Source organism: Trematomus bernacchii, unplaced genomic scaffold (genome assembly GCF_902827165.1).
Source record: "Trematomus bernacchii unplaced genomic scaffold, fTreBer1.1, whole genome shotgun sequence".
Taxonomy (NCBI): Eukaryota; Metazoa; Chordata; class Actinopteri; order Perciformes; family Nototheniidae; genus Trematomus; species Trematomus bernacchii.
This window is the reverse complement of record NW_022987778.1, coordinates 2,008,395-2,032,803: the sequence shown is the minus strand read 5'-3', so window position 1 is coordinate 2,032,803 and position 24,409 is coordinate 2,008,395. Positions and strand designations below refer to the sequence as shown.

The 24,409-nt window shown below is 40.4% G+C and overlaps 1 protein-coding gene across 2 annotated transcripts; it reads right to left on the bottom strand.

Moving 5' to 3' along the window:
• On the bottom strand, positions 1-16,140 carry LOC117497216 (rhombotin-1-like). Of its 2 annotated transcripts, none has more exons than XM_034149092.1 (6): positions 16,121-16,140; positions 13,398-13,739; positions 11,767-11,980; positions 5,559-5,684; positions 5,201-5,303; positions 1-606 (listed from the first exon to the last, which is right to left on the bottom strand). In XM_034149092.1, the coding sequence occupies exons 2-5, from the start codon at positions 13,417-13,419 to the stop codon at positions 5,204-5,206; spliced, it is 462 nt and encodes a 153-aa protein (XP_034004983.1). In that variant the 5' UTR covers positions 13,420-13,739; positions 16,121-16,140; the 3' UTR covers positions 1-606; positions 5,201-5,203. The 2 variants fall into 2 exon arrangements, with proteins under 2 accessions (XP_034004983.1, XP_034004982.1); XM_034149091.1 differs by having other exon boundaries at positions 16,052-16,124.
• Between the last annotated feature and the right edge of the window lie 8,269 nt (positions 16,141-24,409).

Below are 24,409 nucleotides of genomic sequence, written 5' to 3'. Positions count from 1 at the left end.
TGAAATCAAAATTCAGTTTAATGAGTAAAGACGGAAACCCTTGAGATCTGAAGCAGCACTCATCTCTGTCCATTCTTCAGATTTATGAAGAAGAAGCAGTGGATCCTCCTCCGATGTTGAACTGTATTTTTTACAGTATTTGGGAATATGTTTTCATTTCGTTTGCGGCTTCCTTCATGCCAGATGGGCGAGGTTCACCACAGAGGACAGTTTATGGACTCACAATCAGAGAGAAGTCTAAAAAAGACAACTTAGCATTTTCTCTGTGATGGATGACTTGCTTGATGCTATGTGCGGCTTGCCTCCATTCGTCTCTTATTTCAGTGTGGTGAACAGAAATTATTTGTTGAATGTTTAAAAAAAAGAAGCAGAATCATCATTAAATATCCTCCTGATTCTATTTTCACTTCCTCTGTGAATCTCAGGTCCGTTTGATCAGAAAGTTTTCAGGGGAGTTTCCACCAGCAGCTCTTTAATAAAGAGTTCAATCAAGGGAAACTTGTCCCATCAGTTTTGTTTCCACACATGCTTCAGTCTGAAACAGGAAGCTGATGAAGACTCTGTGAGATTTAGAGTCCAACTGGCTCAGAGTCTTCCTGTTCTGATCTGCAGAGGATAGAGAAGAACATGTGATTTTAAAGGGATAATAGGAACATATAATCAGACGTATGTGCAGCAGTGAAATAATCATAGCAGAAATCTTAATAAATTGTGTTTTAGCGACTAAACTTCCAATAAGAAGTCACTAAAAGGCAAAATTAGGCTCTTTACTGTGACACGCTGAAAAATAATCTGTGCTGAAGTTGTTGTTTAACAATGTTTAATAAAAAATATATCACTAAAGCATAGACTAGTTCACCCTATTAGTTTAAAAACAGCCCATATACTTTTAAATAGGCAAACTAAGTACAGAAAGACCACACCCAGGTGACAATTGCCAGAAGTGATGTACAATGTGCAGCACAAACAACTAATGAAGCTCAGCGTAAGTTCAACCAGGAAGACCGTCTTTACTCTTCATTTACTATACCCATGTAACTACTCTCTCTCCTCTCAATAAGTGATCGGGGGCGTCACTCTCCAGCTTAACCAATCACTTCGCTCTATTCCCAAGAGCCTATCATAGCGCTCTGCCAAACCTTTTAAGTCTGCTCCCCCCTCTGACAGCTGTCATTTCAGGTGACTCTACGCAACCCTCCTCCCCCCCTTTTCACCTCCTGTCCCTCTGAATCCAGGGTCAAGCTAAGCCACTCCCCTTCAGACCGACCCAACTATCCATTCACCACCACCAGTGTCAAGCTAAGCCCCTCCCCTTCAGACCGACCCAACTATCCATTCACCACCACCAGTGTCAAGCTAAGCCCCTCCCCTTCAGACCGACCCAACTATCCATTCACCACCACCAGTGTCAAGCTAAGCCCCTCCCCTTCAGACCAACCCAACTATCCATTCACCACCACCAGTGTCAAGCTAAGCCCCTCCCCTTCAGACCGACCCAACTATCCATTCACCACCACCAGGGTCAAGCTAAGCCCCTCCCCTTCAGACTGACCCAACTATCCATTCACCACCACCAGTGCCTAGACCCCGGGGGGGTTTCATCGGATCGGTTCTACCCTCCCGAATGATACTTCCTGCACAACGGGGCCTAATCGCCAAAATCACCATTACATTCATTTGTGTATCTCTGCAATAAATATGTATTCTTACATCAAAACCGTCTCTCCTGATTGAACTGATGATAATTAAAAGAATTAACACATCCTACAAAAGCACTGTTTCTCCTACATTGAGCTTTACATTATGAATGAATGGTTCGGGCACTTCCAATAAAAAAATATATATATATTTTCCTCCTTTGGAAAAACACACTAAATACCATTTTTTATTAGATTTCCAAGACAAAAGGCAATATAAAACTCAAAGTATGACCGTTTTACATGCAATGGTCTTACATAAGTTGGAGCCACTGTAAGCCAAGACATACAATGGACGTATAAACTGCATTTTACAGCATTATCTTTGTTTGGAAATTCTCAGTTTGACCTATATGTATACAATAGTCTTGGCAGAACTGCAGGCATTGAATAACTTATAATATAAACAGACTTCTGCCAAGAAATATACACCCACACACACCCCTTCAAATGTGAGGGTAGTTCACGAAAAGGTCTTAGATAATGTAGGAGCCATGAAACGTGTATAGTAATGTGTTTTGTTTTAATATAAGATATTTGTTTGATCACTATTGATTGGTTGGCTTGGGTCACATGGATACGGGCGGCACTCATTATAATCCTGTTCACCTGCGTGAGGTGTGTGTGTGGAAGAGAGGGTGACACAGGGCCGTTGTACTTTTTGTTGACCGCAAGATTTATGATTGCTTTGATCATTATTATTACAATGTCTATGTCTGATCACCGCGTATTTTTCATTAAACTACATTACAATTCAACAGAGTTTTGATCTCAGCAAGTACTCTTTTTTTAGCGTGTCATACAACATCAAACAGGCCCGGCATCAGCCTCTCAGCGACTTTGTTTGTTTCCTGCTGTCGCTATAGATAAGTTAATTGTAACCACATGTAACAGTAATCTTGCATCTTCCAGTGTTTACAGTCATGTGTTTGCAAAATCTTGTATTCTCAACATCAAGCTGTGTTCCTTACTTCCCTTAAAGAGGAGATATTATGCTCACTACAGGAACAATAGGGCCTCTCTAAAATGTTCCTATCTGAGGTTATTTAAGACCAGGGTTTATGCAGGAATCCTGAAGTCAAATGTAATACCTTTTAGGACCTTTTTTAAGACCCTTTCCATACATTTTAAGACCTCATCGCCACTTGGAGTTCTAACCGGTTACATTGGCGACACACTTTACCTCACATTGACTATATACAGTATTGATTGTCCTTCCTCCTTATCTTCCAACCATTTGGACGCAGACTTGCATTTCCCCATAACCATGTTGTTTAACAACCGGCGTAAACAGGCCTTCGCGCGCTATCAAGCAGTGAGCGTGCAATGTCCTGTTCAGATGACGTCAAATCCAACGGGATGCCATAAATAAACTACACAGAATCACACTACACACCTACGCAATGATTACATTCAGGCAGACTGTAGAATACAACCTCTTTGGACCATTTATATACTTATTGAAAACAAGCTACAAAATGTAATACCTTGGAAAATGCCGTTTAATACTTTTTAATAGCCTTAATTTTCTCTAAATTGATTTATCAACTTTTAATACTTTTTAAGACACATATTGTATTGTATTTATTCTATTTAAAACTACCTGATTAAATCAAGTTGTAATGTTGAATAAAAGTTGACAGTAGAATCAAAGTCTTGTCAAGCACAAGGAAACCTTACATGTGCCAGTGTTATTTCTAATGCAGAGTCAGATTGTTCATATCATTATGTCATTATGTTAATTCTCTATCCTCATTTAACCCTGAAGGTCAGGTCAGACAAGTTACTCAATCATCAAAGAAAGGCAGGAACCAAGCAAAGTACACATATATAAAAAGCAGTGGTCCAGTGGCCACATTTAAAAGTCTTTGACAAAAGCTTATATAAATCTACAAGAACATCCAAGATCAACAGAGCTATTTGAGTCTTGAGAGAAGAGTTGGAAAGAGATTCAGCGTCTGGATCCAGGAAACCTTCACTGGAGCCACATTTATAAAGGAGACTTCCATTTAACGCCGTCCAAAGAAAATATACAGCGAATGACATTTAAAGATGCTTCATTTCGCACCTCAGTTAATCATAAAATGTAATGAAACCTCCAGAGTTGGTGAAGTTTAAATGTGTTAGGATTTTTATGATAAAAAATTAAATAATTTTCTAAAAAGCTGTTTAAACATGAACTCTGGAAGCCAGCAAAAATTGTAAAAGTCACCACATCCGTTGTCCAGCGTGGTTTGAATGATATAGTGTAGTGTAGTTGTACTGTTCAGGGTTCATACACTTTTTCACCAATGATTTTCCATGACTTCTCCATGACCTTTACCTAATTTTCCATGACCAAAAACATTACTCTTTCTCAGCGGTACCACTGAAAATGGTTTATTTTAACATGGAACAGGAAAATAAGGTCTGCATATGAAACATGTTGTGCCTATCTAAAACAAATCAAATAGTAGGATTACTAGCTTCTACACGCTAAAGCAACTAAAATCTCTCACCAGCAAAATGCCTCGTCAGTTAAATGCCATTCTACGTTTCATTACTATACGATACAGTATTTATTATCATTATAGTATTACTATTTCGGCATTTGATGCAACTTTAGTTACATTTCCATGACTTTTCCAAAACTTTGGGAAAAATATTGTTTTCCATAATTTTTCCAGAACCTGGAATTAGCATTTTGAATTTCCTTGACTGTTCCAGGTTTTTAATGACCGTAAGAACCCTGACTGTTAGTATCATAATGATAGGGAGGGCTTCTGGTGGCTTTATGGCATGTTTTTTAACCTGAAACCTTGTTAATTGAGGATTTTGTGGAGTCTGCTGCACTTGCTTTCACCCTTCTCACATCTGCCCTCACAGCCAACCACTGCTCACTCCTATCTGATGTATTTCTCTGCTTATGAAGAAGGCTTTTTATTCATATGTAAAGCTGTAGGCAAATCATTAGCTTCCAATGAGAGCCAACTGTTTTGAAATATTTGATCTCTGTAGATAAACTGCATATTTTACATTCTTATTTATCTATCCAGACATCAGCATGGGATTCTTCAAGGGAGAACACATATTGACCGCTGTCAGGCTGCAGAGTTGGGTCATTATTATGTACGAGTTTACTCTTTGTGTCATAACCATTTCATTGAGCGGATTATAGGGGAGGACAGGTTAGATCTTAAAGCAGTAATAAATTACACACATCTGATTCTAAGCCTTCTTTATATGAGCTTTAGATGTCAGCAAGCCTGTCATGATGCACAATATGGATTCATTCATCACCTTCAAACTGAACATCCAGACTAAACGTAATGCTTCTTCAAAGAAAATATGCTTCACATGGATGATAGTGTCCGCAGCCTCTGGGTTTGATGTCTACATATGGTCATATTTGGGATGAGCTTTGTGAGCTCACTTGTATATCTTCCAGATATCCCGGTGCATGTTTTAGTTCAAGCTGTCAGAGCAGCTGCCGGGACCGTAACTCATCGACATCTGAATATTACCTCTCATTGCCTCTCCGTGCTGCCATTAAGATGGCCTCCTTCGTAGTCCAGCTGGCACAGGATCATGTTGTTCTTGAGGAAAAACTTGTCTCCCACGCAGAATCTGCAGAGAGGGAATATAAAAATATGGATCTGAATCATGAGTTCCCAGTGGAGCATCTCAGGCCAAATTAATCTTGCATGATTGCTTGCTGATTAACCATCTTTAACTCCGACAGGGTTTAAAAGTGCAGTAAACTTTCTGCTTACAATGCATCGCTGGTATGCTCGTAATGACCGGTGAGCTCACTCACTAGTGCACCTCGAAGATAAGTCAACTGAATTTGATCTCCCCGGCTAATTGCTGCCCTAATCTTACCTCTGGCGGCAGAGCTGACAGGCGAAGCAGTCTAAATGGTAGACGTTGTCTCTGGCTCTCATCACCATCTCAAAGGCAGGGATCAGCTTACTGCAGGCTGCACAGTTCCCCGTCACCCCGAAGAGCCTGAGAGGGAAGAGGGCGACAAGCAGACCTGTAGTCTGGGCGCACTTAAAATACATTTCACCCAAGAGCTAAAGAAGGATAAAGACACTGAAATAACAACAGAAAAGTAGTTCAACAACTGCATTTCCTACAGATTATTGATGGATTATTGCTGCTGCTGCTAATGCAGAGCTTGCATCATATTCTATGGATTTTGTACGTAATTAAGAGCAGCCAAGCGGGAGGAAACATTCCCTATAGCCCCTTAGTTGTAACTCTGAGTAGGAGTAGGATACATTTCCTTTGGGGAATTAGTATGAACCACATATCAAAGCAATCTGTCCAGTAGTTGTGGAGACATTTGACTTCAAACCAAAAATGTTGTGATGACTCGTTATGATTATCACAGCCACAGTCGCCCCCCTAAATACAAATGTATTTGAGAAAACTGTGGGGCGGTTTTGCTTTGTGTTTTAATTAGTTTGAGGCGTTGAAGGGATTGTTTTGTTTTGTAATCCAAGCTTCTTTGTGCTTTGTTTACATTTTAAAGCTAGTCTGGCCATGCATGCATGCATGCGAGTCCAAGTTTATTAGCTGTGCTAGCTAGCCAACGGCCGCTCAGAGATAACATTACTTTACATTTCATATGTTAAATACTGCTACTACTTGTTTTTGAATTCTTATTTTTTATAATTGTATTAACGTGGGCTTGCCTTTTTACATCATATGCAAGTCTTCTCCTATAATCCGCACTGTACCTATGCGGCTGTAACTCTGTAAATGTTCCCGCTGCGAGACGAACAAAAACAATTCATTTAGGAAACACTTTTGTCCAGAGCAACTAAAAAAGTGCAATCAATACAAATTCAGAACAGCAAGAATCACGTACAACATTTCAAAGTTCTTCATACAGAAAAAGTGTTTTTCTATCATAAAATAGCTTTGTTTAATAGCATCCCTGTTTTTGCCGTTAGCATCGTTAGCTGCCTGCTAGGAACTTCAATCTTCCTTCCTTTCATTCAGCCAGTACAGCGAACACATCTGGGCTGCAGACATGTATCAATTATTGATATTCGAAATATTATAAATAAGCATGCGTGCATTCACGTAATGCGTATTTGTGCATGTTTCAGAGAGAGCTTGAGTCACATGTAAGAACCTTTTTGGAAAGGTATGTGAGCATGGCTAATTGAGGCTCCATTGGTCTACATGATGTGATTAAAGTGTTAGAAATGCAGAATAATCTGAGTGTGAACGCTCACATGTTGTAACGATGGACTCAGTAATACAGGATTTTCAAAAATCTTTTATAAACACATTTCTGTTGTTGCTGCAGGAGACTTTAAATGCTTCACCTGCTGTGAACCAGGGGATTTCTGTGTCAGATGTAATAGCTTTCACAAGCTGGATATCATTTTTCCATTATATCAGCTGCTGATAGAGAGCAGCCAAAATAGGATTCACTGATATGAAAATGTCAAGTTTTATATGGAAATGTCACTTATTTAAGTGCCACATGGGGGCTTTAGTCTGCCCTTATTACAGGCACTCTTCTGAAACTAACAATTTATCCGTAATGTCCTCAAGCTACCTGAGAACAAACCCTGTGTTGTGTTTGAATGCTCTGTGACTCAGAGCTGACCAGCTGCAGATTGCTTCACCTCGCATTCACCTCCAAAAGAACAAACAAACAACTCTCCAGGGTCTGACGAACATTACAAATGTTATGCTCCAGTGGTGGTAAGTAACCAAGTACATTTACTCAAGTATTGTACTTGAGGTACTTGAATGTTACCCGAATATTTTATACTACTTTATACTCCAATTTTGTACTTTTTACTCCACTACATTTATTTTACAGATGTATTTACTAGTTACTTTTTAAATTCAGATTTTCAAACATAATACTTACAGGAGAGACTTTTAGAATATGATTATTTGGTATCGATTAAAGCATCCGACATTATGTTAAAGTAACTAAAACCATGAGTCGGTAAACAGGAAATTAATTAGAATTACAATTGTTTTTGTTCAAAAATATTTCACATTTCCAGCTTTTTAATTGTGAAGATTTGCTGCTTTTGATTTAATATATTTAAATATCTTTAGAATTGGTCCGGCAGTGGCTCAGTCAGTAGGGGCTTGGACTGGGAGTTGAAGGATCGCCGGTTCAAGCCCCCAAACAGACTTAAAATATTCCTATTCATTCATAATCATCCCCTTCCGAAATATTGTTTTAATCCTACTTGAATACTTTACTTTTACCATTCTCGAAGCAGAACTTGTACTTGAAGTTGAGTATTTTAACAATGTGGTATTAGTACTTTACTCAAGTGAAGAATCTGAATCCTTTTTCCACCACTGCCATATTCCAGTAGATGAAAAGGGGGGTTTGGGAGGACTAGCTATGAACAATGACATCCCTGAAAAAAGGAGGGTGGAGAGAGAGAGCATGTGTCTCCCAGAGCTCGGGACGACAAATGAAAGAACGTTATCAAACGAGTGACCAACGCGGGAACAAAAGCGAGTCCTAATTAAGAGAAATGTTCTGATCTAACGAGGCCGAGTCCTGAGCACCTGGTGGGTTTTTTTTCCTCCTCCTTAACGAGGCTACGCAGCTCAATGCTAATTCTCTACTAATGGTCCAATTAAAAGAAATCACATGGTTTTAATCCTGCTCTTCAAAGGCTTTTGGTCTGCACCCTCGCGATGATGAGGAAAACAGGAGGCAATCTAGCCAATTTAACTGTCAAAAGGGGTTTTAGTCTCTTAAGTGCAGCGCAGCTAATGAGAGACTTAGCTCCAACCAAATCCAGCTGGATTGTACATGAGACTAACACATGAGTTCAGCAATGTGGCTGAGATATCAGGAGTTCTCCTGCTGACCTGACACCAGACGTCGTTATTGCAGGCAAGAAAAGGAAGGCTACATAACTCAGAGGGGCCGTTAGAGCCGGCGTTTGGGTTTGTGAGAAAGTGGTGTCCACTATAGATTCATGGTCAAAACACTGCATTGTATTTAAAACATACTTAGTCATACATTCATTTTGTGGTGATTCACAGGCATTAGACATGGAGTTTAGACAATCTTAAACATTGATCTTTATCTGAACAGTTTCTTAAGAGTGTTTGAAGTGTTATGGACCTCCTGCCCCCAATAAAATGGAAGATAATTTAGACAGACACTCCAACTACGACAAACGTACTTAAAGATACAGTTAACCAGAACTTGGGAACATGATACCACTAAACATGGAGTCAGGAGACAGTTAGCTTATTTAAGCGTAAAGGACAGGGGATAACAGCCTCCCTTCTCTAAGGCTAACAACATCGGCTTACAGGCATCTGTAATGATCCCTAAAGAAATCATTATGTGTCTTGTTTGTTTAAAATGGTGTTAAAATGCAACCCTATCTCCTACATAATTACATCCCTATGCAATTAAACTGCTAAAATGAAACAGAATATGTCCTGGATTAAGGTCGCCATTTTAAACTCATGGTGAGCAATGCAAATTGGAAGAAAACTAAATATGAATTCCACAAAACTACTTGGTTAGGTAAGCCAAAAAATCATGAATTGGGTTTTAAAAAGAAGGTTGTTACGTCATTTACCTTGAGGATGTATAATGTATAAATAATAATGTACTGTATAGTACTGTACTGTACTGTACTGTACTGTAAGTGAATATTGAGGCATGGTTTCAAACTGGACACAAACTCAGGTATTCATTCATATACCTCATACATACACTTATATTATCAATCAATAATCCAGGACAAAATATGTCTCCCTCAAATAGTAATTGAGGATTCAGTTTAGTTGTATTGAATTACATTTTTACGAGGACAGGCTAAAAAATGACAATTCAGAAAAGAGACTCCAGGAATTTACTGATCCTGGCCAAAACACAGTCCAAGAAATAACCCCACCTTTAAATGAGGATACACAGACCCAACGCTAGCTGCTTCCCTGTTTTCAGTCTTTATGCTAAGCTAAGCTAAGCTAACCGAGTGCCGGCTGGAGTTTCATAATTACTGCACAACATGAAAGAGGTATCAATCTTCTGATCCAACTCGCTGAAATAAAGCAGATGAATGTATTTCCCAAAAAGTTTTAAACTATTCCTCAACATGTTAAAAGCATGGGATTGTTGCAATACTAAATGAGTGTTTCTCTACTTACTTTGTGTTAGCTTCACCCAATATTGTCTTATTTCTTTAGATTTTAGACCTTTAATGTAAAAAAAGTGGCATCAAAGGTCAGTAAAAATAATCAATGATGATAGAAAGCAGAGCAGAAGTATGCAAAATGCTTTATTTTTAATACATGAATCCCTCAGCCAACCACACGTCCAACGACCACACAAGATAAACCCTTTTCAGGTATTACGGGAGGCGTGTGACACAGTGTGTTAGTGCACTGATCTTCGAATCAGAGGATAGCAAGTTCGAGTCCCACTGCAGTCAGCATGTCGTTGTGTCCCTGGGCAAGACACTTCACCCCAAATTGCTCCTGTGGGGATTGTCCAGTATTGAGTATGTAAGTCGCTTTGGATAAAAGCGTCTAACAAGTAACATGTCATGTAATGTAATGTAATGTATTATAAGAAGAAAACTTTAATACTGTGTCCATTAAGGACTTCAATACAAACTGCAGAGTCCCAGTATGATGAATCAAGCTTATTAAATAACAGGTAAAACCTGCTTGGACTTGTTGTGTAAAATCTCTCAGAAACATGACACACCCTGTGAGGTTTTCACAAAAAGCTTTCCTAAATTAGCCTGAAGGTTCGGCAGTGTTTAATCTGAGTTGACACAAGATAGTAAGGGTCGTTTATGTTCAAGGAGTTAACTGAAAGCTGTTGTGTTGAAATGGTACATGCATAAATGTCTTAGTACGTTTCTCATGTAAAACATTGACTTCTCACTCGTGTCTACAGCTGTCCTTGTACAAGTTACAAATCTGCACACTTTCATTTTTCAGTTTCTGCAGGGTGGTAAATAGGTGGCTCTCAGATTCAAATTAAAATCTCTATTCCTACAGTCGCTCTAATATCCTACAATATCAGACTGTTTATCCTGAGTGGATCTAACTCTTTCAATCTGATACTGTATCTACTTTAACATTATTTAACATACTGCAAACTCAGCACTTCACTTCTATGATGGCAACAGCAGTTTTTAATATTTGTTTTCAAGCTGGATTTCTGAAAGGAATTCTTCACCCCCAACAAGATCATTGTATATCAATTACTAACCCAGTGTTACCTTGAATTCTTGAAGACAACTCTTCTTGCATGCCTTTACAGTGAATTAACTTCTGCAGCAAAAGTGTTTCAATTAGCAAGGGTTTACGTGAACATGCATGTGTTTGGGAAGTAGTAAGCATAGGACTGCATAAATAAGCCTTGGATTAAACAGCTTAGCCTTAAGTGGTGTGAGAGTTGGTGAACGAATATTTTTATATAGTTCTGCTTTTGTTAAAAGCAGCTGCCATTTACTTCTATTCACCACAACTCCTTCGTGTATCGTAGAAGCATGGAAGAAAAACAAAAATGTCTTCAAGAATTTAAGGTAGTTCAGGGTGAGTCATTGATAAACATTTGGTCATTTTGGGGGTGAAATACTCCTTAAAGTCCAGATGCACCTGTAGAGGGCTTCATAACGTTTAAGCTTTCATCTGTTTGCATTTAAAATATAATTTATTACTACAATAAGCAGTATTCTATCCTTGTACAGTATTCACTTTTTCATTCTGTTTTTAGCTCACCCTATTCTATTTGACATGTATATAGTTTGCTTCTTATGCATTACCGGCACTTTGGTCAGTTGCAGAATTCTCTGTTTCTTCTTGCACTATTTCTTATTGTTTTCTTTGTTTATGTCTTATATATATACACATTTCCCATTGATGAAGGAGCCTGGGATTTAAGATTTGCATTGCCATAACTACACTGTATCTGCTGTGCATAAGATACGACAAGAGAAGGAAATTGTTGTGCCAGAGTTACAAAAATACAATAAACACAGCAGCATAATAATAAAACTGTACACTAACAGTGCAGTAATAAGAGAATAAGGCCTCTGAATGTTGATGTTACCTGAGGTAGTCCCTGCGGCAGAGGATGAGGTTGGCCCGGGTGTAGAGCGTGGATCCGACGCGGCCCAGGCGGCAGTCGCAGCAGGAGCACTTCAGACAGTCCTCGTGCCAGAACCGGTCCAGCGCCTGCAGCATGAAGCGGTCCCGGATCCTGCCGTTACAGCCGGCACATCCTCGAGGTTTTTCTCTGGACTGGAGGGACACGAGAGACACACCTGGAGGATTCAAACAGCAGGGAGACAAAGATGGAGAGGACAATCAGAAAGCTGATCATGATAAACCACTCATTGAAAATAGGTATCAAAGAAATTACAATAAGCTTTATACAGGAGATCAGATCAGTGCAAGAAGTTATCAAATTGTTTACTTGAGTAAAAGTACTAATACTACAGTGTAGAAATACTCAGTCACAAGTAAAAGTCCTGCTCTTAAAATTGTACTTAAGTAAATGTAACAGCATACAAAACACACTTTAAGTACCAAAAGTAAAATAACTCATTATTTAATTAATAGGGAGGGATGAAACCCTCTTTAATGGTCACACATGCAGAGCACACAGCACACACAGTGAAATTTGGCCTCTGCTTTTTAACCCATCCTAGTACAAGGAGTCTAGTACTAGGAGCAGTGGGCAGCTATTGTACAGCGCCCGGGGAGCAATGGGAGTGGGGGGGAAGGGGGGTGTCCGGTGCCTTGCTCAAGGGCACCACGGCAGGGCAGGAGGTGAACTGGGACCTCTCCAAGTAGAAGTCCACACTCCATATTTAGGTCTGGTCGGGGACTTGAACCAGCGACCCTACGGCTCCCAGTCCAAGCCCCTACTGACTGAGCCACTGCCAGACTTCATTATGCAGAATTTGGGCACCATATGTATTTTTTATTATTTTACTATAATTATTGATGCATGTGTTCATCACTGGTACAAGTGGGGCTTCTTTCAATTACTTTATATACTACTGGGTAGCTTAACCTATAATAATATATATTAATGTTTTATTGATTTAGAAATTCATATTTCTTTATAACTGCTTGGTTTTAAAACTTGATGAAATATGCAACAAATAATATAGGGGAGCATACAGTAGGTATAAAGTGGCATAATGTGAAAATACTCAAGTAAATAATTGAGGTACTTGTACTTAACTTAAGTACAGTACTTGTTGTATTCCACCACTGGAGATATGAAAACATGTTATACATAATAAAGTCACTGTGGAATATCACACATTAAATCACGTACAGTTAATGCAAACTGCTAAACCCTAAATAGGACAATAACACTTAAAAATGTGTTTATGCTCATAGTTGGACTACATAATGTCTTAACTTTCACTTTATTCGCACATAGGTCTATATCAGAGTGAAATAATAACATATCGAGGACAACATAAAACCATAATAAGAACACAGCAGTAGTTTCCTGTTGGTACACAGTGTCATTATTCATCTAAATAAAAGTATTTCACAGACTAACTGACATTCAAATAATTGTTCTGATATCTCAATGTTAATTCAGTCTTGCAGCAGAGTTACACACAACCGTTCACTCCTCTAAACCCTGTCTGCTGTCCTACATAGAGAGGGGGAGTAACCGCTGAACAGAAAGGCACTATCTCAGCGCTCAGTACTTACTCTCCTCCTTGTCCAGCACCATGCTTTCTGGGAAAAACAACAATCCACCAACAGGAGATAAGACCCCGAGAGCGATGGGAAAACAGGGGCTCAAACTTCGCGACTCATTACTCCAAAGAGAGGAAAAACCGCCACAGAGACGCGTTTTCTGGGTCTTAAAATGAATAAAAATAGCCCGGCGGATGGATGCAAAGCGACCCCGGGTATCACCTTGCCTGCAGGAGAGATGTGCTGAGATCCGGAGAGGCTGTGCGTCTTATCTGCGCTGATGTCAGAGCAGAAGCATGTGTGTCTGCAGGCTGCGGCTCTGAGAACTGAACCTCCTCTCTCTGCCTCCTCCCTCTGCAACAAAAAAAAAAAACTCCCACAGTCAAATGTTTTTTTTTTTTTCAACGCTGCGTGCTAATTATATAAAGTCATTATGCTCAGATCTGATAGTGCCCGCCCCCTCCCTCTCGGAATCAATTATTCAATAGACAGTCACACACCAGGACGGGCCTGAGGTGCTTTAGAATGAGCTTATTCAACTCCAAGGACACCAATTATCTCTGGGGCGCCATGCAGGCACAGCCCGGCCTCTGCACGACAGATGCAGGCTTACCGTGGGTTGAGTTCAGTGTGTTCATGTTCCTGTGCACTGTGTGTCTTCTTTCTTTTCTTGGGATACACAGAGGTGGTAGAAGAAGTACTCTTAGCTTGTACTTAAGTAGAAGTAGCTACCAGGGTGTAGGAATACTGTTACAAGTAAAAGTCCTGTATTCAAAATGTTACTTAAAGGTGGGGGTAGGTAAGTTTGAGAAACCGGCTCGAGATACACTTTTTGTTATATTCCATGGAATGCTCTTAACATCCCGATAGCAATGAATATCTTAAGTGCTTTGACAAAAAATCCATAAAAAAATGTCATCTGTGGAAGCCGTAATACTGTAAAAAGTACGACCAATCATCTGAGCCGGCCCGGCTAAAATAACTGGATGGCCTACCTGCCTGTCAGCCTTCCATCTGTGCACAAACTTATCTTGTGCCCTCATTGGTCATGTGCGCGTTCGTGTGTGTTGGAGGAGGGGCTCTGTAAGGAAGTGGCAGATTTTCTCCGGTTGTGTATTTTCAAATTCTAGCGATCTCGAGCTGGTTTCTCCATTCTTGCCTACCCTACCTTTAAAGTATTAGCATCAAAATATACTTAAAGTACCAAAAGTACTCCTTATGCAGATTGGCCCATTTCTGAATAATATATGTTATGTTTTGATTCTAATTATTGATGCACTAGAATAGAGTGTTAACAAAGCCTGTACAGGTGCAGGGTAAGAGTACACATATAGTACAAAATACCATACAGGACACTAAAGTGCAGTGTGTCATGCGGTTAGTGTATGATATTTATTGAAATATAACAAAACAAATGCTAAAAAGCAATTATGTGTTCATCTTTTGTGTAGTGTATGAATATTACCTTCTTAGATATATTTGTGATTTAAAAACAGTATTATTATAAAGACAGTGTTGGAAGAAGATCTTTTACTTCCTCTGTTACAAATAAAAGGGGACAGACACCCTCTACATTTTAAAGAGTAGGCTTAAGACTTTCCTTTTGGATACAGCTTATAGTTAGGGCTGGCTCAATCAGCCCCTAGTTTTGCTGCTATAGGCTTATGGCGCATTTCCACTACAGCGCGGAGCGCGGTTTAAGCGTGCCGTGCCGTGCCGTGCCGTGCTGTGCCCGGCCCGTTTTTGGTTGCGTTTCCACTAGCAGATACTTTTTCACAGTTTTTCTGGCTCTCCAAAATTGAGGTTCTTTCCGGGCCAACAACCGGGCTGAGTATGCTAAACTAGTGAGAGAATCGCTGGCAACTACAACAAAATGAACATATTTTACCGTGATTTAATTGTAATACACGTTTAAAAATGATGCCGAAGTAACAACATACTGATACCGGTTAGTAAAAACCATGAATTAATGCTTTGACAAGTCTGCAGACAGACGGCAGACGAAAAACCTTTTATAATGCGTGTTTTCTAAATGGAGATCGGCTAAGCTAACGTTGTATATGCTCCGACCGTCCACACTCACAACAACGGCCTATACAGACATAAATAAACCAGCGACTGTATTCGCCATGACACAGACGGTCTGTGGTTTGTACTTGTTTAACTTTTGTCTAGTTTCTGAACAGATATGAGGAGCTGTGAGCTCTGAGTGCTAACAGCTAACGCGGCTGATGTTGGTTTTGTGTTTCGCATTGAAGATGACGTCACGGCTCCGCCTACACTGCGTTACTATAGTTACTGCCCCAGCTACTAAACTGTAATGGAAACGCAGCATAAAGTGAGCCTGGCCTAACAAGGCCTAGCCATACCGTACTAAGCCGAGCGAGGCCCTGCAGTGGAAAAGCGCCATTAGACTGTCTGGGGACACCTTACTTCTCTCTTTCTGTACCTGTATACTCTCATGTCCCAAATCTGTATGCTACTAACCCAGCTTCCACTGAGTGTTTGGAGTCTGTCACTTGGCCTTTAATGGCATTCTTTAAATGTGGGTATAGCATGCTACTCTGCAAACATAAGTAGTTTCAGATCATTTCAATGTGTACTGTCACCATTAACATTGTATATGAAATAAGATCTCAATTCATTCATTATTATATTCCACTTACATTAGTTTATTGATTATATTTCAGTTTTAGCAACCAAAATGTTTGTGAATGAGCTCCACTCCTTGTTACCTGCTGGTGTCCAAACTGCAAACCAGGAAGTGAGAGCATCCAATGGGCTTTAAACATGGAGGCTTTAAAGTGTAGGGGAGTTAGACCGTACCAATTTGATAAGAGTGGAGGGGTGGCGGTTTCATTGTTGTGGGGAATAGTCTTTTCAAATAACTTAAACAAACCTAAAATATTTCAGTTTCACTACCATAATAAAAAGGAGTTTGATAACGTTTGTGTAAAGGTGCAGAAATGCAGAAAATAAGTAAGGTCCCCTATTGTACTGTTTTTCATCAATATATTATAGGTCACAGATATATACAGAACATGTCTCTGATTGGCTCCAAACACCAAACAGATCATTGCAGCATCCCATAATCCCCTCTGTTTCAGCCCTGTTTCAAAAGTGCTGATTCTCTGTCTGTTACTTTAGATGAAAATAAGGAGCCACTCCCCACGCCCCTCTGAGAGATATTTGGTTAAAAAGAACACAATGGTGCTCTAGGTGGAGATTCAGGTGATAAGGTGGGGGGGGGGTTAGCTTGGTTGGTGATTGGCTAATGGTTACTCAAGCCAAAACATCGTTCGGACATCATAAAGTGGCCAAAATCTGATCAGCTCATTTTCAGACAGGTTTTTATTTAAATGGATCAGGACAAAAAGAGAGAGAATCTTTGTTCCTGAACCTTTCAGAATCTCTTTTCACAGAGGGGACACATGTTGATGCAGAAGAGACATGAAGAAGAGGGGACACATGTTGATGTAGAAGAGACATGAAGAAGAGGGGACACATGTTGATGTAGAAGAGACATGAAGAAGAGGGGACACATGTTGATGTAGAAGAGACATGAAGAAGAGGGGACACATGTTGATGTAGAAGAGACATGAAGAAGAGGGGACACATGTTGATGTAGAAGAGACATGAAGAAGAGGTGACCTTTAATGAATTATGGAATAACTTTCGTTCATCTGAGGAGTTAGCTTAAAAGTAAGAGGAAGCTGCTTCTCATGAGGAGTCTGGCTGTCTTTGTATTCCTGTATTGACAAATAACATCAATTTGTCCAAAACAGTGAATATCCTCACTCAACTTATCTTCATAACAACCTTTTAGTTTGTTAGCTTTTTCTTCCTATTTTCGGGCTGATATCCCACCCTTGTATAGAGACCGGTGTGGAAAGATTGGATTTGCCAAGCTAAATCCTTAGCAGCAGCCAAGATAAAAAGTGACGCACTTATTAAAAGACCCCCCACAGACTTCCAGGGCCATGTATTATCAGTAGAATAATAAAGAAATAGCATTCAATCTAAATAGGACCTCACTAGTGGGTCCTAGAGCTGCTGTAAATCACTATATCGAGGATTTAGGAATCAAAACACCACAAACTATCCTAAGGTCATTATTTAAAGTAAATCTTTATCCCCACAGACACTTCATTAGTCCCTGCGGATAGATTATTGGAACATTATAGAGAGAATAAGGGGGGGGGGGGGGTAGTTTCAAGGCCAGTCCATAAACAACCCTGCATCCTGCTTTGCAAATAGATCACCCGCGCCTAAAATCCTCCTCATTAGAAGCAGTGGAATAAACAACTGTTCTAACATGGCCCCTGGTTCAGGTCACACTAATTAACCAGCACCATCGAGCGACAATTCCCTCATTATCCGTCCTCTCATCTGATCGCATATGGGCCGTCAAGACAGCTAACGATCAACCGACTAATTAATCAGCTGATGAGGTGCAAGTGAAGCTCCGGGTTCCCTCTTCATTTGCCAGACGCATGGGAGCTAATTAGTTCAATTATTAATGCATCTAATTAAATAGTTTGTCTGGGTGAGCATGGTGCAAGTCTGCGGTGATAAATGGGTTCTTCTCCTGCATTACACCCCTCTTGTCCTTCATTTTGCCGTGCTTTAAACTGCAGAGCAATGCTAAACATTACAGCTCTTCACAGGCCCGGACCCCATTAGGCTAATTGCGATGAAAGCAGTCTGTGGCTGACATTAAAGGTGAGCTGTGGTTTGGGCTCTAATTAGCAGTCTGTGAGAATGGGAAGCCTTTTTCTTTTCTTTTTTTATCTGGAGCCATCTGCTGCGGTTCGCCTCGCCGTCATGTCCTCTGTGTGAAAAGGGCAGAGACAAATTTAGGTGGTGTTTTGTGTGGAAGGGCAGATATAATACCACGAGAAGCCATTTCATACAGATGCATTTAGATGAGTGGATACAAGAAAACCAGCTGCAGTTTGTAGGCTTTAAGGTTTTGCATCTGAAACCACAGAGCTCCTGCTTATTTGTTCCATCTTTAACTCATTCAGTGTCTCTTTTAAACATTTAAACCAGAGTTGGTGATTGTTGGAACAGTGGAAACACGAACAAAGACATTTTAAAATTAGTTATTTAGATTGATTCAAGTTTAACAATAATATCAAATAACTGTTGTCTGACTGGAGTCTGGTGACTTTAAGGGGGACATATTCATTGTATGTTTTTTTACAATAATGATTTAAATTAACTGGCCATACATTATCCACATTAAAACGTGTCATAGCTAAGCGTTGAAAAAGGGCCGAACATGACCGCCATGGTGTCATGTTTCCTACTGCAGAGTCATTTGTCCCGGGAATGAATGCCTATTGTAACCTTTCCCACCAAAAGACAAAAAACAGATGTCAGTAGGCTTTTTTTTTGTCCACTGGGGCTATGGTGAACATTTTACCTGTTTAACATCAGTGTGTTAGGTCAAAGTGCAGAGCTATGGCTGCAGGAGTTTTGTTCTCCAACAATTGAGGAAACTCAATCATCTGCTGGGAACAATGTGATATGGCCAAAAGCTCAAGAACAAGTGAGTAAGAAGACCCTGGGATGAGAAGGGTCAATAATTAAGTGGCAAGCTCAAATTCTGTCAGTTAATTGACAGGAAGCAAATGTCACTTAAAGGGCCCCTAATACGCTTTGTGGGCTTTTCCCTTTCCTGTAGTGTGTTATATAGGTTTTTAATGCATGTAAATGGTCTGCAAAAGCTAAAATCCCTGTGTTTCCACAAGAGGGAGTTTCTCTCCCACACACTCCCTGCCTGAAACGCCTACAGTGGACAGTGGATCCTCCATATTTCTGACGACCGATACTTTGGCCTCCTAATGACATCATTATGTAACACTCGTGTTTCTATTGGCTAACGCTCCAACACATTGTACGTGAAAGGCTAAGGGGCGGGACATCTCTAAGCAGTTGACCAATCACAATAGAGCCGGCCAGCCAACCAATCAGAGCAGACTGGGCTGGGAATACATCCTTTTAAAAGGAGATAAACAAGGCCTCGTAGCATCCGAAGGAGAAGGAGCGAACACAGAGGATGAAACTGTTTTTATTTAGTTCTACCAGCGAGGTTTGTCTGAGTGAGATAAATCGGGACATGAACTCCCAAGAGGTCGGTCCACCGGGGAGAAGATCATTTGTTCTCAGCCTGGGAAAATCGGGTGTGGAAAGCAAAGTGTTGACATGCTGGTGTGGTGCCTTTAAGCAATAATGTTTTCTGCTGAACCGGAGCAGCTTCTTTGTGGTTGTAATGAGCATTTGGGAAGGTGAGAATGATGTGTATTGTGTCATCAGACAACTAAAGGAGGGTTCTTTAATTACAGAGTTGCTCCTGACTAGACACAAACTCTAGTCATTAAAGGTGTGATTATTTCTGTTATTTCTTTCATATCTGTATGTAGGTTTTTCCCAAAAACCTGACCAAAACCTGCCTGGACTACCTGTTGATTTAAATGTATTGAACAAAATAACTTGTGAATAACATGTTTGCATTTCTTTTTTAACTCCGTAACTCTTTCCACAGCAGGGAAATGAACTGTGTTACAAAACAATACCTTTGGGACCGTTCGGGCTAATCGATTAGTGGGCTAACATATTAAATAGAAGGCGCCATCACACATGTGTTCAAGCATTATGATGGCAAACTACAAAAAACAACACTTTAATGCTTCCTGAAAATCAAATGTTTCATACACGTTTTTGAAAAAAGTCAAAGTGGTCAAACAATTACAATTACAATCAACTACTGTGTTCCTACTGAAACAAACTATGTTTTATCTTATAATTTCAAAGAAAATATAATTTAAACACTATCCTGCATGTTTTTTTCGAGGTGACGTCTTTTTTTCTTCCATATACAGTGTGTCACGCTGCATGAGTGCACACAGTGATTGCTTGCCGGATGAAATATGCTGCATCTGAAGAGTTTGTTTCTACTCCCTGAAAAATTAGATGCATCCTGTGTTAAAAGAAGAAAACAAACTCAATTCAAACTTCAGTTTAGTGAGTGTCATGAGCAAGTTCTTCGCTAAGTAACATCTGGATCATCTGGTTTATGTTGACATTGATTGAATGTAAAGCACCTTTTCTTAAAGGAATCATAAGTAATCTCTTTCATATGTTTTATGAATTTGTTGGGGTCTACTTAGAGCCATTCAGTGTCCTGTTACGCTAAATGTGATGTCCTGCTGTCTGTGCACTGAATACTGCTTTGTAAGATGTCGGTATCTTCTTGCAGTGACGCTGCCAAAACTCTGCAAATGAAGTGAATCTGATGGAGAGCTCGATGTCCCAGCGATGCCCTCTAAAGCTCTTAGTGATGCTGAATCAGAGCAGCCCTTTAAAATTCATGTGAATGCATCAGTTTAAGGGTCTTTGGTTTGTTAAAGGGTCCATATTATGCTATTTGGGGGGTTTCCCTTTCCTGTAGTGAGATATATAGGTTTTTGTGCATGTAAAGTCCCTTACACACCAAGCCGATTTCGGCCGTCGATAGATGTCGATAGATGTCGGGCCGTCGATGAGCGTTGTGTTGCCCTACTCAGATTGGTGTGTCCCGCACCGTCGTGTCTTTTCGGCCGTGCCGACACCTTCCGCCGCCGATTCGACATGTTGAATCAGGAGGCTGTCGGCTAAAGGCCGTCGGCCAAAGAAGTCACTCTGATTGGCTGTTCAGCTAGCGAATCAGTGCATGAGAAGCGAAATGGAAGTGAGGGACCCAAACAAACTATTAAGAAGGCAAATCTGAGATTTCATTTAACTCCAGCTCTCGACACAGGTTCAGGAAAGCCCCATGAGCTTCTCGCTGTAGAGTGAAAATGGAACACACACGCTATTTGTTGTTTGTTTATATCACGCAGTCTGTTCTTCTTCTCTCGGTTATCACGCAGTCTGTCTTCCGGTTGTTGCCTCTTTTGAATGACGAATACACACTACCGCCGCCTGCTGGTAAGGAGAGTTATTGGCACTCACGCATGCGCAGTTCGGTCGTGCTTCTTGGCCGTCGGCTGAAGTCTTTGCGGTGTGTTCCAGTGCGAAACATGGCCAAGACGCAGGAGACGTGAGGCGACGTGTTCTTTGGTGTTCGTTGGTGTCAGTTTGGTGTGTAAGGACCTTAAATGGTCTGCAAAGGCTACAATCTTAGAGTTTCTCTAAAGAGGTGCTGCAGCACAGGCAGTATGAGAAAAATAAAGCCCTTTTTGAACATTAAAGAATATAAACATGTCGTAGTAGAGTCACAAAATACAAATATGAACCTGAGAATTAGCCTTATATATGTCCTCTTTAAATTGAAAGCTGCAGGGTTGTAAAAGAGCTAGATAATCATCAAGAAAAAGCATTATCGATCCACATTAGGTATCATTAGCACCACATTGTGTTTTAATATCTTCTAAATGTTGTTCGTAATTAACTCATCTATCTATCCTATGTTAATTGGGTCATGGAGGCCTCAGGAAGCTACGGAGCCTCTCTGGGGTCCCAAGGTAGAAAAAAATACGTTATGTGTAAATCTGTTCAAACAGATTAGTTAACCGCGCTCTTCAATTCCTTTTTCATTTCCTTTGATCAACTGCTACCTTTTATATATCAGAATATAAATGTAATGTAACTCATGAAATAGCGACCTATTTTATTAAATAGAACCAAGATATAGACAGTCAGTTTTCTTTTTCATTTTGTCTGTTGACATTAATTATGGCGGTTGTAGCAAAAGGTTCAACTAGAAATCTGTAAAATCATACTCATGTTTCCCCGAGGTGGCATTTTGTTTAGCAGCATCTGCCTCTGTATGAAGGTGTGTGATTGGTTGAATGTTGACTTGTATTTGTAAAAGTGCGTTGAGGTGTCGCCACAACTGTAATACTAATTAAAGGAATATTAGATTTAGCAAAACTCACTTCCGACATTCAGAAAACACCATGTTACATTACATGTCACTTGTTAGACGCTTTTATCCAAAGCGACTTACATACTCAATACTGTGGGCAATCCCCACAGGAGCAATTTGGGGTGAAGTGTCTCAGGGACACAACGACTGCAGTGGGGTTTGAACCTGTTCCCCCTCTGATCCGAACACCAACGCACAACCCACTGTGCCACACGCCTCCCCATGTCCTTCTTTATTGGACGACTGACCTCATGCACAAATGAAGTCGATCATCATGTCAGGGTGTTTATTTCTTTAGTTTCTTTTCATTACAACACTTTCCATTAGCATCTGTTGTTGAGTTGCCTGAGAGTGAAGTTAACTGTAAAACCACAGCAGGTGTAGATGATTATCACACTTTTTAACACTCAAAACATTCTCGTCCAATAGGATTAGAGTCAGGATAGGATACACGCAATTTGATATTTTGCTTAGGAAATTAAATGTAATGACATTAACATTGTTGTTTCTTATAAAAGTAGATAGTATTTAAAAACAATCAATGATCAACTTTAACCAATGTTTAATTTAACAGCTGCAAAAAGGGGATGTTGAACGCTGTCTTTAAATTATAAAATGCTCTACTATTTTAAAAATAAGATAACAAAGAACAGCTTGTCTAAAAGGTTTCTGCTCCAACCTGGATCCACGAAATAAAGGTGAACAACTTTAACCACTGTGTATTTTAGCAGCTGCAGAAAGAGCGCCATGTTTTAAGAGAATGTACCCTCTATTAGCCTCTGTCGATTAGAGTTTAAGCAACGTTTTAGTTTTCCTGTTCTTAACGTGGATCCATTTCATTTGGAGTGTTTGGAAGCCGTCCAATGGGCTGTCAGTCTGCCGGAGCAGCAGAGTTTGGGATTGCAATGGGGATGTGCTCACCAGCTGTGAGATTAAGGGGAACTGATCGATGGCCTTTCTGATTGGCTCTCTCCGTGTCCCAGCAGCATCCAATCCCCTCGGTTCAGAAGCTTTTCCTCAGTCCAGCCAAAAGCAATTCTTCCTCCACGCAAGAGCCAAATAAGATCGCTGACCTGAAGCTACGAGGCCTCGCTGTGAGCTCCAGTCTCCATCCATCTCCTCGTCCCTGTGACAAGAGACAGACAGGAGGAGAAGCAAAGGGGAGGAAGATGAAGAGATGGAAATGGGAGTTTTTGCAAAGAGCATTTTGCAGACATTGTAGAATAAGTGTTTTTTCTCCTAGTAAAAGTACTATACTACAGTTAAAAATACTCTCCCACAAGTAGTTCTCAGTTCAAAAGGTTGCGACAGTTAAAGCAAAGTGTACTTAAAGTGTCAATAGTACAATTATTCATTAAAAAAGAAGAAGCCACTTAATTAACTCCACTAGAGGAAATTCAGTTGTTGCCTCTGTTAGTATACATACACACATTACAAATATACACATGCACAGGACCTACAAACACGTTGGGAATGCACAAGCATGTTTTTATAGAGAGGCATTAGAGCTGCCATGTTTAACGGCGTCAGGGAGCAGTTTGGGGTTCAGTGCCTTGCTCAAGGATGCCTCACAGTGCCCAGGAGGATAGCTTAGTGTGTAGGGACTTGGCTTGGGAAAAGAAGGGATGCTACTGTAGTTCAAGTCCCGTTTGGTCCAATAAAATACGGAGGTGTCCTTGAGCAAGACATTTAACCCCCAACTGCTCCCTAAGCCTGGCCCTCTTCACTCTGACACCTCTATATACATACATCTGTGTGTTGGTACATTTCTGTATAGCTCCTGTGCATGTGTGTATTTGTAATGTGTGTGTGTACAATAACAGGTCTGAACGTGACTTTAAAGGTCCCATGTCATGGCCATTTCTACTGATCATAATTCCATTGTTGAGGTCTACTAGAACAGATTTAAATTGTGCAATTTTCCAAACTCACATTGGTTTCTCATACAGCATCTCTGTATAGTATGTGTATTCACTCTCTGTCCTAAACGGCTTGGTGGAGCTCCTGCCCCCCCCCCCCCTGTGAGCCCAGTGTGCTCTGATTGGTCGGGACGTTGCGAGGCTCGCTGCTGCGAGGAGCGGACAGGTTTCCGGGTCGGCGATACAGCGAG